General features: G+C 32.4%; 1 protein-coding gene across 1 annotated transcript; it reads right to left on the bottom strand.

The window, feature by feature from the left end:
* Window positions 1-8,844: 8,844 nt before the first annotated feature.
* On the bottom strand, window positions 8,845-9,741 carry LOC144566571 (glucuronoxylan 4-O-methyltransferase 1-like). Its single transcript, XM_078316625.1, has one exon. The coding sequence runs from the start codon at window positions 9,661-9,663 to the stop codon at window positions 8,851-8,853; it is 813 nt and encodes a 270-aa protein (XP_078172751.1). The 5' UTR covers window positions 9,664-9,741; the 3' UTR covers window positions 8,845-8,850.
* Window positions 9,742-16,446: the final 6,705 nt, after the last annotated feature.

Genomic DNA, 16,446 nt, shown 5'->3' with positions numbered 1-16,446 from the left:
AAACTAAACTTATTTAATCATCGGTTTAACAAACCCTTGTCCAATCTTGATATTGCACGTGCAAGTTCATTCATTAAAGCACAAGATACAAAGATTACACTGAGAAATTACATGTTGATAATTAATTAGAGGATAGATGTGAATTTGAGTGAGTCTATGGTACTATGCATATCATGGGTTGTTACCGTGCTACGGCTCTATATTCGAGTTTTCAAATCCTAACGGTCGATCCGAACCGTTCATCTTGTTCTCCATATTAATATGTGTTTGGAGACCAAATTTTACATTTTTTGAAATTTTTGTACTATTTTTTTAGATATTTAGAAAATCACTTGATCTGAAAATTCTGGACCATCCAAAAACAGTGATTTTCAATAAATCTAAAAAAATAGTAAAAAAATTTCAAAAAAAATGTAAAATTTGGTCTCCAAACACATATTAATATGGAGAACAAGATGAACGGTTCGGATCGACCGTTAAGATTTGAAAACTCGAATATAGAGCCGTAGCACGGTACCAAATCGTAATATGCATAGTACCATAGACCCACTCTATGAATTTTGAGTAAACCATCTTTGAACTATCGAAATTTGTTAATATGTATACACACTTGTATTTCTTCATGCCATTATTCTCTCTATATATGTATCACTTTTCTATGGACAATAGTAGATCTACAATTAAGATAGCGAGTGCTGAGTCATTAATTTTAATTATAAAATACATGTGGAAAAACGTCAAATTGCACAATGACTAGATCGAACATGTGCCTCATGATGTAAAATTTATACACCTTACCACCAACTTGTCTAGGAATTTGAAATAAGTATCAAATTAAAACTTGAGTGTACGTCCAATATTATTCTTTATAAAGTCTTCGGGTGTGATATTTATTAAGAAGGTGCATGAAGCATGAGCATTTTTTTTAACTTTCTATGTCAGCCAAACTAAACTTATTTAATCATCGGTTTAACAAACCCTTGTCCAATCTTGATATTGTGCAAGTTCATTCATTAAAGCACAAGCTACAAAGATTACACTGAGAAATTACATGTTGATAATTAATTAGAGGATAGATATGAATTTTGAGTAAACCATCTTTGAACTCTCCAAATTTGTTAATATGTATACACACTTGTATTTCTTCATGCCATTATTCTCTCTATATATGTATCACTTTTCTATGGACAATAGTAGATCTACAATTAAGATAGCGAGTGCTGAGTCATTTTCATAATTTTAAAATTTTAATCATACATATTAAAATTTTATAAATTTTGATATTTTCTCAGATTTTTTCTATATATAGTTCAAGATTCGTTCGTAAAATACTAAATGTGTTCTTATAGTTTAATTAGTCGTTATAATTTTACTTTGTAATTATATATTTTCTGTTTCGAACCCTTTCAATTTAAAATTTCTGATTTTGTCCCAGTTTATGGGCTTGACAGTACTCCACTGTCCACATTGTTTGGAGCTCAGTCAGTATTGATCAACTCGCTCAGTACATGCATGCATGTGCAAGCTGATCCAATTAAGTTGGCAAGTCAGAAGCAAATTAAAAAAAAATAGGCGAGCCAGATAGATCAGGTTGTGATAATTAAAATTAACCCTAGATTCTTTCTTGGAAATAATAATGGAAAACGAAATGATTAAGAAAATATATAAATAATGTGGTCTAAAAATAGTTACATCATGTCTTCATTATTAGAGTAATGCAGTAAAAAATGAAGCGCCGCAATCTACGCATGCAGCACCGGACACGTCCCCACCCGACACGTCCAGGTCACCAATCGGACGCAGCTATGTTGTTGGATAATAAGATCGCAGAAACCATATTGAGGTAACACGAATGTTGAAAAAGTAAAGGCCACATATCATCTGGAGAAAGAAACAAGGCAGAGGTGGATCCACCATGAGTGCGTATCCTCTGAGATATCTCAACTGCGTGACCGACGTGTCCGGCCTATTCGGAGGTGATGTAGGAGGTTAGTATTATGTGTGCTTTGAGATTCATGCAGAACGTAATTAAACGGTTGAAATTTTTCATAAAGTCACGCAAAGTTTGAGATATCTCAGAGGATACGAATTCATCCACCATGTGAAATGCATGGAGTTGGGATCTCCTAGAGTAACCCAATTTTTGAGTTTAGATCAGAGCCGTTAGATTATAGGGGCTACGTGTGCTCCACCTCGGACCGGATTCATCCGGATTCGAATCGGACAATCCTAATCTAAACTACAAATTGCTTTACTTTAGAGGATCCGGACCCGAATGCATGTGGGTAATCTGTCGAGTATCTGACTGTGGATGTTTTGGAATTTTTAGGAGTTCGTGTGTACACAGTACACCACAAAAAAAAAAAATTCGAAATTAAGGATTCCCTCCTTCATTATTTATAATATTATATTTATCTTTCTAAATTTTCAAAACTCACCAATTTACACAATTAATCCATTTCAAATTTACTAAGTATCTAGTTTATCCTTCATAAAAAATATAAAAATATGTCATATATAAGAATTTTTTTGATGGTTGGCAGCAATTGCCAACAACATATATATTAATAAAAAAATATATAGTTACAAGTTTTAAACTATTACTCTGGCCACCCTCTATCTATACAATGGTAGCCAATGTAATAATTTTCAGCCTCCCTAAACTAGGAAAGTATTTACATGTTATTTCTCCAATTCTCTATTTATAAAATGGTATCGTTTATAAGATGAATGGCCGACTTCTGTTTATTGGAAAACAACCTCTTGTTCCTTTCCTTCCAAAAAGTCCACACTCTTGCAGCCCAAATCACATTCCACTGCGCCCTTTGACTTGAGGACATTGGACATCATGCGAGAATCCAAAGGGGACGAATATTCGCCTCTCCTTGGGTTGGAATGTTATATTGCGCCATCAATCCCCACTAGAATTGCATTTAGTTTTTAGTAATGCAGACTGATTTTCTGAAAATTATGTTCTTACCAGATCGAAGGTGGAATGGAAGTCAATTGATTTCTATTTTTGTTTTTATAAATTTTTTGTATTTATGTATGCTTTTCTATATAATTTAGAGAAAAATGTCATAGTACCATAAAATTGATTCCTATTCACTACAAAATATGACTCCACCTCTAACCATATGGATTGGTGCTTTGTAGAGATACTGAGATGATTTACTAATATTTGTTGGTGTGTCAACATATAGGCTGTAGTAAGAAGTAGATATGCCTCAGAACTGTTCAAATGGGCTTTGAAATAAGCGCAATAATTAATAAGATATTAATGAGATGTTATGAAATCTCTCAGACTGTTCAAATGGGTTTTGAAATAAGCGCAGCAATTAGCTAAGTTCTACAATTAATTACAAATTTATAGATACGATATTACAAGTTTTTCATAGAAAAATCACTGCAAAGATAACATTTTTCTACTAATATAGTGCTATAATGTAGAAAGGATGGCACATGATGGTGAGCATTTTGTTACCTAAGCAGAAATACAAAAGAGAGTTAATCACATTTTTAGAGCATGTCAATTCACCACCCAGCTCTGGATGAAATTACAAAAAATCATGCCAGAACTGAGACAATGTGCCGATTTTGTGCAAGGGGAATTCCAGCAGTGTCTCCTAACTCTGTTTCCTTACATGCTAGGCAAATGAACCTGGTAACGTGTTTCGTAATCTAGAGAGATATGCATGACAATATTTCAGCAGGAAAAGAAATTACTGCAACATCTACAAATTGAGCTTGTGACAGAATTTAAAAGCTGGTACTAGGTGCACTGTGCACTAGGGAGAAAGTGAAATAAGTAGTCATTGTAAATATTTTACACTTTTAGTTTCCTTTTGTTTTCTTAACTTTGTAACCTTTCGACACTTCTAGTGAAGGTTATAGTGCTATTTATGAGGGCCATTTGACCATGATCAGGTTATTATATTGTTGCTTAACATACTGGGGCCGTTTGGCAACAAAGGATTAAGCCTCCTTAAGGCTTAATCCGCTTCCTTTAGCTTCCTTAGCCGCTTAATTCTACCGAACACCGGTTCCTTAACGCGGATTAAAAGCATCTCCTTTAGCTTCCTTTTGCCCAAATCTTAATCCTCTACCCAGACTTTAAGGCACCCATATCCCTTCCTTTAGCTTCCTTAGTCTTTACTCACGGATTAAGACAACCGAACATCGATTCCTTAGCGCTCCTTAAGCTCTTAATCCTTCACTTTTAATCCTTTGTTACCGAATGACCCCACTAAGTGCAGAATAGTATTATTATATACTTAATTCACTATTTTTATCATTTTTTAAGTGTAGGGGTCGATAGGGGAGAAATTTGCACAAAGTAGGGGGTCAACTTGGATACAAATAGCAAAATTTTCTTATATATAGGACGTTAAAGAGTTTATACTCATTAGTCATTACAACTAAACAAATTTTCAAAATTTTTTTTTTTGTTTTGATCAAATTAATGACTCCCGTTCTTCTAAATTTGAAAAACTCCTTTGGGAATCTGATATATGCTATATTTTTGAATTTTTTATAAAGAATAAAATGCATATTTATAAATTTATTTGAGTTTTAATAGAAAAGTCAATAAATTAGATAAATTTTTTAGTTTCTGGAATTTAGAAGATTATATGATATTATGAATTTTGGAGGACAAAAAAACTTAATTTCATTTTTTTAGGGGTATACATGAAATTTCCCCTTTAAATTAATATATTACACTCCTGTCAACCTAGCTGTTTTCGTATATTCAAAGCAGGGGTAGACCTGCTCGGCCAGATTCTCTCGTTGTCATTCATCGCTCACTAAATTAGTTTGTATTGGCATGTGAAAATTCAGCACTTGACAGAATAAGTGTGTATTTTATGTGCATTGCCTGCCCTGACCCACGTTGCCCTGGCCCCAAAACATGAGTATGAGTACATGTACATATATTAATATTCCTTGATTGGTAAGATTGTATTTAATTTACTTATTCACTTTCTCTTGTTCAAAATCGCAAACTAGAAAGATATATTAATATTCCTTTCACGGACACAAAACAATATTCCTAATTTTTTCGTTTCTTTGCTAAAAGGAAAGGTTTTAATCATTACTTTTTTTCGTTTTTCATTTGACCATTTGTTCAAAGTTTCTTCATTTTGAAAATCTACCAATTCTTCAACAGTGACAGCCAATAGGACTCAAAAAATTAAAAACCTAGAAAGTTGAAAATCTAGTTTCGTCGTTTCTTATCTGTAAATCAATAAACGAGTAAACGAGGGAGAGAAAAAAAATTAAGAAATCTTGTTCTTCTCACGAGCAACGACAGCGATACGGGGCGGCGCGACAGTGACTAAACTGGGTGAGGCAAGGCGGCAGAACGCGACCTCTGAATTGGACTGCTTTCCCTCATTACCTAGTTTTTATCGTTCTATTACTTTGTTTTATTTTTTAATTTAAAATAATGATTCCTAGAAAATATGCATCAGGTAGCGAAAAAAGAAAAAGAAATAGAAAAAGAGAGGCAGAAGAAAAACTAAAACTACAAAAAAGTTCTATTAAAAAACTTTGGAAATAAATTAAACCACAAAATGAGTCTTTGAAAAACCAAGTTGAAAGTGAGATTCACGAAGAAACAAAAAATATATCTTAAAACCAAAATGAGGTAAATTAAGAAACAACAAATGTGTCTGAAAATGAAGCATGACGTGGATATGTTAATCATTGACTCATTGTATGTGTTTTATTTTGACGGGTATTGGTTTTATGTTCCCCATATTTTGTATGATCTATTGACATATTAATAAAAAAAATTATTTATATTAAGACCACAAAATTTTTCTCTCGCTCCGGACCTCGAAATCTTCAGAACCGGCCCTGTTTATGTGTTATATCTTGAGTGTCAATTTCCAACGCAATTTAAAAGTATTTAATTAGTAAATGGATCATGTACGGATTTAGATTTTTTTGTCCCAATCATGTTTACTTGTGTTTTGCAACTTTTGTTTGTTTTAATTTGTAATTAGCGCTAATTAGTGTTTATTATACACTAATAAAGATTATTGTATATATATTAATTTAGATTGATTTTCATATATAAATTTAATAAATAAGTAATCATGCAAAGTTAAATAGGTTGGGTTCAGTCCGGGTCAAACCAAGATAAAATAAAATAATAAAAAAATTCTAAAAAACATTGATTAAATAAAAAAGTTTCAAAATAATTAAAAATTTGATCTCTAAGCACATTTTAATATGAAGAACATGTTGAATACTTTAAATCGACTATTTGAATTTTGAAATCACAAAAATAAATTGATAACACCAAAACCTTGATCATACCACTATGACTTAGCCACACTTTGTGTGTGTGTATATGCTAGAGTAAATTATGGATGCATTTTGGATATATTTTCCCAATTCTAATCTTGCAAGCAATTGTCCCAAAACTTTAAAATAGAAGGCTAATTAAACATTCAATTATACAATTAATCGCAATTTGGACTCAGTTGAATGCTATAAATTAGATTCGTTGGGAACGCGTGAACCATGCTCCATGCATGAATGTAAATCAAACAGTCACAGCCAAAGAAAGCAACTAGTTGTGCTCAAATATTTACTTCATGCATGCTTCCAAAAAAGCATGTCGGGAGTTGTGCATTTTTAAAATACAAACCCTGTTTATTTTCTTAGAGATAAAATGCTTACAAAGAGCTAGCACCAACCGCTCGTGATGGAACGCTACACACCGATCTGAAAAAGCGACTGTTTCAATTAGGCCAGTTTTTTTTTTTTTTTTTTTTTGAGGTGAAAGCCCCTAGGCGTATTGATCGAATAAATGCCCATGTGAATGTACGATCGAGACAGGGGAAAGAGCATCGATCTCTGCGTTTTCCCACGAGACAGGGGAAAGAGCATCGATCTCGATCTCTGCGTTTTTCCACGAGACAGGGGAAAAAACTCTGTCCTTATCAGAAAAAACTGTAACCAGCCAAGAAAAAATCAGAGAGATACCCAAAATTGCAGCAACTCACAATGACACAAAGTCAATAAAAACTTACAAGGGTAATGGTTAATGGAAAGAAATAGTAATCTGTGGACTAGACGAGCGACATTTGCATTGAGATACAGAGAAAAACTAGGTCATACTCATATCAACGGTGAAAAAGATCAACCCAAAGTCTCTGATACACCGAGGCAGAAAAAAAAGTTCTCAGAATGGAGAGTAACCATCAAGAAACAACTTGGCTATTGGCTACTATGGAGCCTCAAGTAGCCGATATCCTATCATACCAAGACATGGCCTGGTAAAGAGCCGCAAAATTGTACGGACATAAGAGAAATTCAGCAAGCTAAACTATGCTTATATCTATCAAATCAAAAGAGAAATTCAGCAAGCTAAACTTAACAGTCTCAACCCTAATGGAACTATTCGGGTTTCTCCAAAAGAAAAAAAATAAACTAAAGGTTTATCGGCCTCCTACCTCAGCCCTCACTGAAATTCAAAAGAGGGAAGAACAAGATGATATCTTCTAATTTCTAGCATGCCTCGACCCATGTTATGAAACAGTGAGGTCCCAAATCCTTCTAGTTGCCGAACTTCTTTCATGATGAAGTTGTGGCCGTGGTACAAAAGGAAACTAGAGAACCACAAAACCAAAGCTTTCTTTAAGAAATTTCTTGTTTGTAAATAACAAGTAGTCCATGTGTTATGAATTCCATGGTGATACACATATGGTCCATATGGATAGTAATGCCACAAATACAAAGATGTTCAATTGGCTCTTTCCATGAAGTTTGTTTTTTGTTCACTGTATTTAGTTTCCTTCTGACCCACGCACAGTACAAAATTTGATTGAGGCAAAGAAAAAGAAAAGGAAAAGCAATTTAATTCAAATAGATTTTTTTCCTTCTATTTTAATATGGGAACCAATTATCAACAGGACCGCTAGTTGTCAAAAAGAAAAGAAAAAGAAAAAGAAAGGGCAACAAAAATTGAAATTCTTTAGCTAAAATATGCCCCTGATATTTCCTTTCTTTTGACTTCTTTTCTTCTCTTTAGCTAAAATATGCCCCTGATAAATTGGTCAAAAGCCCAAGATTCATAAATAATTTTTTCGCCATAAAATAGAGTCACTTTTTTTTCTTTTTTTTTTTCTTCCTTCACTTTATGTTTTGTTGTGTGATGTAAAAGTAACACATTTAATAAAGCCTAGCCCATTCCTGAAATTAATCATATAGGCCTTTGCAAGCCCAACTTTCAAATTTGGTTCATTAATTTATTTTATTAGTAGAGCTCTAAACGGACTGATCAGCTGAGTCGAACTAGGTAAAATTTGAACTCGGCTCATGTCATAACAAACCGAGTCGAGTTAAGTATTCTCTACTAATTCTCCATTAAGCTTATTCAGTATTGAATGGTACCGTAGAACATACTTGGGGCAATCCCTTCAGTGCCAATTGACATGACGGAAACTGTATGTCACCCGACATGTTTTTACACTCGGGCGATTGCCCGAGCTCTAGCAGACTATCTGATTCTGTCATCTTGTTCCAGCATGCATTTGGTAAGTCATTATACAGTTTCTTGGCAATCTACTACAACACAACTTAAGAGTATATTAGACCAATTGACATTTTCCACATCATAGATTAGGTAAAAAATAGTAAAGCACACAACTTAATATAAAATATTCAGTAATTTTGCCTTTTTCATGCATGAACAACGGTCAATTTCACTCAGAACAAGATATGCGTACCAGAATTATGATTAAATTAAAAGGGTTCATAAGCAAACCAAAACTAATAAAACAATGTAATGATCCATACCCCCCCTCAAAAAAAAAAATATCTGAGAAACAACAACAATCAAGGGCAGAATGACAGCTCTCCACCTGTGTGGCTAGGGATGGTGAAATGCCTTATCTTCCCCTCTTGCTCCTTCATGTACCCTTCACACAAAAATGTCTTTGAAAATTTATCCTCGATTGCTCGATCCACATCGTGCACAAAAACATCTGTCTCGCCTTCTCTCCTTTGCCGAGCCACCATTCCTGCAGTATATATTGCTCCCATCCTGCCAGGTGCCTCAGGTCTCCATCCGGTTGGTGCATCAATCATTATCAAGTCCCATTCCACCTCGTAGAACACACTTGGCAACCCCTTCAGTGCTAATTGACATGACGGAAACCGTATGTCACCCGACACGTTTTTACACTCGGGCGATTGCCCGAGCTCTAGCAAACTATTTGCTTCAGTCAACTTTGTGTTGTATACCACATGGTATGACTCCACTGAGGGGTGCCTCTTTTGGATTGTCACAATCCATGAACTATCTTCTTCTAGAAACACGGTATGGCCGCCATGGTTTAGGGCAATCCACATTAAGCTATCATGACCCAAGCCGAAAACCAAGAAATTGCATGGGGATTTCCTCTCTAGCACACGAGCGGTAACCGATATCTCCTTTAGGGTTTGTTGGGGAGTAATGTTTGAGGTAGTATAGTGGATGATGGTGTTAGCAAGTGAAGGAGGGAGCTTTGTGCATGATGGTACTATTTGATCAGATATAACATAGTTCTGTTGTTGGATTGGCCTAATTATGAACAATACCATGAAGAGGAGAAAGAAGCCCAAGAGGAGGAGTTTTAGGTTGAAAAATTTCTGTGTCTTGGTTTCCATGGGGTTTAATTTGGCTATTAGTTGAAAGAGATGGAAACCAAGGTTGTATTTTTGAGCTTAAATGGTTGAAAGATTGAAAGGAAGGTTATATATATATACTTAATTTCTCTGTATTCTCGTCAACTGCAAAATCTGCAATTTCTAAATGGATGTGATTTTTTTTAGAAAAAGAGCTTTGGATAAAGTCATATATCCAAACCAGGCTTAAACAGTTCAATCAGTATTTTATGCGGGCGGTTTAGATTTGTGGGACAGTTTAAATTTATTAAATGTTTTAAATCTTTTACACAAATCTCAATACAGACCAAACGGTTTGGATTTGAGTTTGGTTTTGGATAAAATTGTCCAAAGCCCTTCTGGACAAAATCCAATTCTATATATAATACTGTGTGATTTATTAATCTGTCAGTAATTGGTCCATGCTTTGCTGGAAAATCTAGCTAGGGTTGTGATTTGAGACACAGATCATCGTGCCAGAGACTTACAGATTTAAAATAATTCCTCAAATAAAAAAAAATGATATAGTGCTAAACTGCTAATCATGCAAGTTTATATTTTACAACACCAACAATCTTGGGCAACAAACCGTGGATCCAACATTCCAACATCAACTAATAAACTAAAATAAAGGTCAGAAGTTTGGCAAGAGAAAAAAAAAAGTCAGAAGCCCAAGATTCATAAATATTTTTTTCGCCATAACATAGTTGATCTTGTGAATTGGAAAAAAAAATGTCCATACTAAAACATAGGACAAGTTGTAGCTTGTGGATTTCTGGATTTGAGCCCATTTTCATTTATTTTTTTTTAGAAAGCATCTACACCTTACGAATTTCTGAATAATATTACATTGAAATTAGTCGGAAATCGGAATAACATTCTAAAACATTCCAAGTACAATTAATTTCAAGGAATTTAATTCTTTATTAAGCCTATTTAATAGTTAATGGTACGCCTACTTGTTTCAATTGCACCAAAACCAAAAAGGATTCTGCCTTAATACAAGTCCAAAAGATGGAAGCTACTCATAATTATACACATAAAAATATTAACATGAATGTATAAACAACTAGGGGTGTCAATGGCACCCTTTTACCCGTTCACCCGACCCGTATCGTATTCGATAACACGTTTAAGGGTAAGATTTTTTTTCCGTTAGCTAATTGGGTACGGGTAATAATTTTTCTTCCATTATCTTGCCCGTTTTCGTATAAGATAATTTTTAAAAATAAAATTATATATATAGATATATATTTGTATGAAGATGATACATGATATAATAAAATTTTGTATTTTATTAAATTTTCATAATATAAATTAGTTGTATTCATTATTTTTTCTTATTTTAAAAAATATTTTATCGAAAGCACAAATTAAAATGCTAATGACACTTTTTTATCCGTTTACCTGACCCGTACCGTATTCGAAAATACGAGTAAAGGTAAAGATTTTTTTTTGTTATCATAACGGATACGGGTATGAAAATATCTCCACCCGACCCGTATCGTACCCGTTGACACCCCTATAAACAACACACCTTTTGATCAAATTTAAACATATTAATATCAAATTCAAAATATAACTAACTCACTAGAACAAGTTTCATATCGCTATGTAATTATGTATGTAATAATTTTTTTTTTTATATTTTAATCATCTATGGTTGGGAGCAGTGTTATTAGAATCGGACCGGACCGGACGGTTGGACCGGAAATAATCAGAACCGCTTCTGTCCAGTTCAGTTCCTTTTGAGGGATTGCCTCTGCAGTTGAACCGGAAAACCGAATTAATTAACCGGTTTTTATTCAAAACAGCGAACCAATCTGAGACAAAACCCTGTTGCAGCATGCTCTGTTTTTTTTTTTCACGCATAACGAGAAAGAGAGAGTGATAGACGTCACATGTTCTTAATTTTTGAATGACTCACATGTTCTTACTTTTTGTAGAAGAGATCCTTATGTTTTAAATATTATAAAAGAGTCTATCAAATATAGTATACACCACGATTATTTATATACATATAATAAATGTACATAATTATTGTTATCATTTATATTTTTATAAATTTTGGTACTGCAAAATTCTAAATCTTTATAATTTAGTAAACTTATCATACAAAATTACAAAATTAAATGGTGAGATGCTATATTTTATCTCCTAAAAAAGTTATGTTTGTCATTTGTTGACAAAATAATTAGTTTTATTATATTTCAAGATAAACTTTTAATTAATCTTTAAATTTATAATTATTTTATATGTATGTGTAATTTTCACTATAAAAACATATTTCTTTTAATAATAATACTTATATCTCATAAATATATAAGTATTTAAAAAATCAACGATCCGATCGTTTGACTCACTGGTTCAACCAGTGAATCGTTAAACCGAAACTTTACCAGTTCGATGTCTGGTTCGGTTCTGATAACATTGGTTGGGAGGTCTTCTAATATATTAATTAACTTGCCGGGATGAAAAGGATGAACTCGTAAGCATGACTTTTTTTAAAAAAAAATTCCCTGCTGAAACCATTTTCATATTAAGATTCTTACCTCTTGGAATCCAAACAAATCAATCAAACTAATTGATGTTAGCTTTAATATTGTTATCATTAATTTGCAAAACATTTCTTTCTGGTTCAAACCTTTATGGTCGTCCAACGAATAAGGTACTACCAAGCGATTAATCGGGAATAATCGAGAATAATCGGCCATAATTGAAAATAATTGGTCAATTAGTCAGAAAAATCCATGACGCTTTGGTCACCGCCAACGGCTAATCGGTCTAAACGGACTTTTTTTACAACACTAGTTCGAATAGAATAATGCCATTATGCACATTAAGCTTACTACCTATTCAATATTTCACGAAATGTTATTTTCATTCCAAAAGTTCTTTTCATTAGTTTATCATGAGATAATGTTTGCGTTAATTAATTCTAGACTCAATTTATTTTCATACATCAATGTGCTTGTTTGATGATATAATGTTCTCATTTATTCGGCAACCATGCATGTGCAGTTGTAATATTATATCTAAATTATATACTGCTACTTTTAAAATTTTAATTATCAACTCATTCATTTTCTAAATGCGTAATATTTTTTAATTAAATCATTCTATTTTAAATTTAATTTTTAATTAACTACATGAAGAAGGTAAAAAAAAATCAACTTAAAACCCTGACTTAAGTCACAACAACAAAGTAGACACTTTTCGCGAGAGAAAAAAACGCATTTATGACGGAACTCCGTCGCAAAAAGTATTGTTGCGAATATAAAAAACACGTTTATGACGGTATTCCGTCACGAAAAGTCACTTTTTATCCTCGCGAAAAGTGCTAGTAACAAAATCAACTTAAAACTCGTTGATAGCTAGAGAATGGGCCAACCGAATGCTACCAAAGTCAAAAGAGATTCGTGATCGAAACAATGTGGTTTGGGCAGCGGGAGTCTGGGCTTTGTGGCAGGAGAGAAATAGATGTTTCTTCTCCAATAAAAGAAAATAGGTGGTTTTGTTAATTAATGATACAACACTCGTTTTATGGTTGCAGAGCAGTTAGCTATAGGAGAGCTAGGGGGCATCATAGGACATCGTGGTGCATATTGTGCTCTCCTCGCGGCGGTAAGAAATAGCTAGAGGGAATTTTCGTGTTTTTTATTTTCTCATTTACTTCCAATTTTTTTGTCATTTTTGTTTCTACCCATTTGAGTAAACCTTTGTAAATAGTTTTTTTTTATAGGAAGCACCTAACAGTCTCCCAACTCCAGTCTTTCAAAAATCTCCAGAGATTTTCAACTAATTCTGTAAACATCAATACAAAATTCTGTAAACTAATTCAACAAATCCTGTAAACATAAAAATGCATGAAAACTGTTAAAAATGAGAGGTTGTTTCAGCTCGATTCAGTTGATTGCTGAAATGATTTTAGGCCACTTTTACGGCTTACTGCTCTGATACTATATGTGAGTCTCAAGCAGGATGTGGTCCGTTTAACGACATCCTACTTTCTAAATTCCCTAATTTACTATCGGGCAACAAAGCACTCAACCTCATCGAAGGAAGGATACCTACCTATGAAACCCTGCCAAAGAAATCTATGCTTCTTTCTTAATATGTCACAAATGCGTGACAGCTGTTGAAAATGCGTGATAGCTGTTGGGGACCATCTTCTGTGAACATACACATAATATCATGTAAACATACACATATTATCCTGTAAATATACACATATTATCCTATAAACATACACATATAATTCTGTAAACATATATAATGTATTTGAAATTATAGCAGTTGAAATTATGGCTAATATCCTGTAAACATACATATATTATCCTGTAAACATACACATATTATTCTATAAACATACACATATAATTATGTAAACATACATAGTGTACTTGAAATTATAGCAGTTGAAATTATGGCAGTTGTGGCAGTTAAAAACGCGTCAGAACTAAGCTAAAAAGGGAAGACTTTTATATACGGAGATTTTTGGGAGACTGTAGTCCGAGGACATTACCTTTTCTCTTTTTTATATATCAATCAAAATGTTAGCGGCATTTCGCCACGAACCTTCAAAAAAAACTTAAGTAACTAGTTCTAATAAAACAAATGTAATTTAAAATAACTAATCTAAACGTTCCTAACGTTATAAGTCTCCACCAAACATATCCAATAAATACAAAAATTCTTTATTTTGTAAATCTCACCAAACTCGTCCAATAAGTACAATTATATATATATATATCTCCTTTACAAAAATTGCTACTGCATATGCAGGAAACAGCATGTAAATTCAAAAGCAAGTGATTGAGTCCCATTTGTTTGTCCTTTTTTTGAATAAATGGAGTCTTCTTTTTTCAAGACTGGATGTTTTATAAATCAAAATACACCCACCTTCCAAATAAATAAATGGAGAGGACACAGTAAGGCATCCTTTTTTTTTCAAATAGACACAAGCTTGGTTTTCAGTTTCTTTACCGTTTCAAAAAAAAATGTTTCCATTTTTAGTTTTTTTTTTCTTTACTAATAAAAAAATTATAATGACTTACCAAATGCATACTGGAAATATACTACAACACAACTTAGGTATATTAGACCAATTGACATTTTCCACATCATAAATTAGGTTAAAATAGTAAAGCACACCAGTTCTTAGAAAATATTCAGTAATTTGATTTTTTTTTTTTTTTGAGAAAAAAATTATCCCAGACCAAGCATTTGTATATGTTTTATACCCTAAATTCAATACAATGTTCCTATATGAGTGACATAAAAATAGATCACTAGTTCACTACACTCAGTCTATATAAAAAATTCCCTTTAATTATATGTTCTCTCATTTAGTAGTATAAATACACATTTTGGTGAATGAGAATGTCATCTATTATTAAATACCATTTAGTTTTAATCCTTGAGAGATATTAAACTAGAAGATTCCGCCTCTAATTCTCCATTAATTTGCAAGGTAATTATACTATTTTTTTTTTTTTTTTGCTTCATCTTTGACTTTGTTTTAGAAGTTGTAGGCCATGTGAAGATTTTTGAGAATAAATCATGTAAGTTAAGATAAAAATTTCCACTTCACTTATATTATGTGATTTATTATTTGTTTAATCCGATTTATGATACGATAAAAATTTGGAATTTGTGAATTTCGTGGAGAAATTTGTTGAATTTTGTGGATCATACATAATTTTAAATAAATAGAATTTGTAATTACTTTACTTCTATAAATAAGATAAATTTGTAATTGAAATAAAAGTGTCACACCTCGAATTCTAGAGATGTAAAACGAAAATGAGCACAATATCTTGATTTAAATAAAAGATAATAAAAAATAGAAAGATACAATTGAGATGAATTCCACAACAAGCTAATTTGGAGGCTAAGGTAAGAGAGGCGCATGGCATAGAAAGAATACCCTAGGTTTGGAAATGGGCCTAGATTTTGTAATTGTTTGGGCCGGGCTTTAGGATTTAGGGTTTATATTAAGGTTTAGGGTTTAGGGTTTAGAATTTAAGGTTTCGGATTTTAGATTAATTAATTACTAAACCAATAAAATTATTCATCTATTTTAGGCTTTCAGTTTCCTTGCAATTAATATATGAAAGTAATTTTCAGCCTTCCCCCTTTACTATTAAGAAATAAATAGTACAACTTAACTAATTATGAATTTTTCAAAACTTTAACCTTCGTTCAAGAAAAATCAATTATAATATACTATCCGTTCATCTCGTACATTGTTTCTGTACACAAAAAAGATCTTAAATTGTAAATGTATTTTACTTTTGTTCTTCTCTATTTCAATATCTTTGATTAGTTTTAGATTTCGTAGGCTATATTGTAAAAAATATCTGTAGAATTTAGGATTTTTCTTTTTTAACCTCCAAGTAAATCTTGGAAGATATATAATTCTTTTTCCACATATTCTGATTGATTATCTTTAATCAGTTTTGTGTTACCTCAAATTCTTGTTGATTTTTATTTTCATTAGGTGTTTTTATTAATGATTTATAAAGGATCAATATTTTATTGGATATAGTTTTTGAAATAGTATAGCTCTGATTAGAAAGAGGCGTCAAAGCGTCAAATGCCAGATAAATTATTTAAAAAAATAAATAATAATATATGAAGATTAATTGGTTCTTTTAAGAATAATTTGGAGATATATGGTTGCATTGCTTTCTTTGTTAGTATGATTATAATTGATCTAATAATTAGAAAGTTATATCTAAATAATTTTGCACAAGATTTACTTATTAATATGAGAGATTTAGA

This window comes from Carex rostrata, chromosome 1, assembly GCF_964058835.1.
Source record: "Carex rostrata chromosome 1, lpCarRost1.2, whole genome shotgun sequence".
Taxonomy (NCBI): Eukaryota; Viridiplantae; Streptophyta; class Magnoliopsida; order Poales; family Cyperaceae; genus Carex; species Carex rostrata.
The sequence above is the reverse complement of the archived record's forward strand: the minus strand, read 5'-3'. Positions and strand labels throughout refer to the sequence as shown.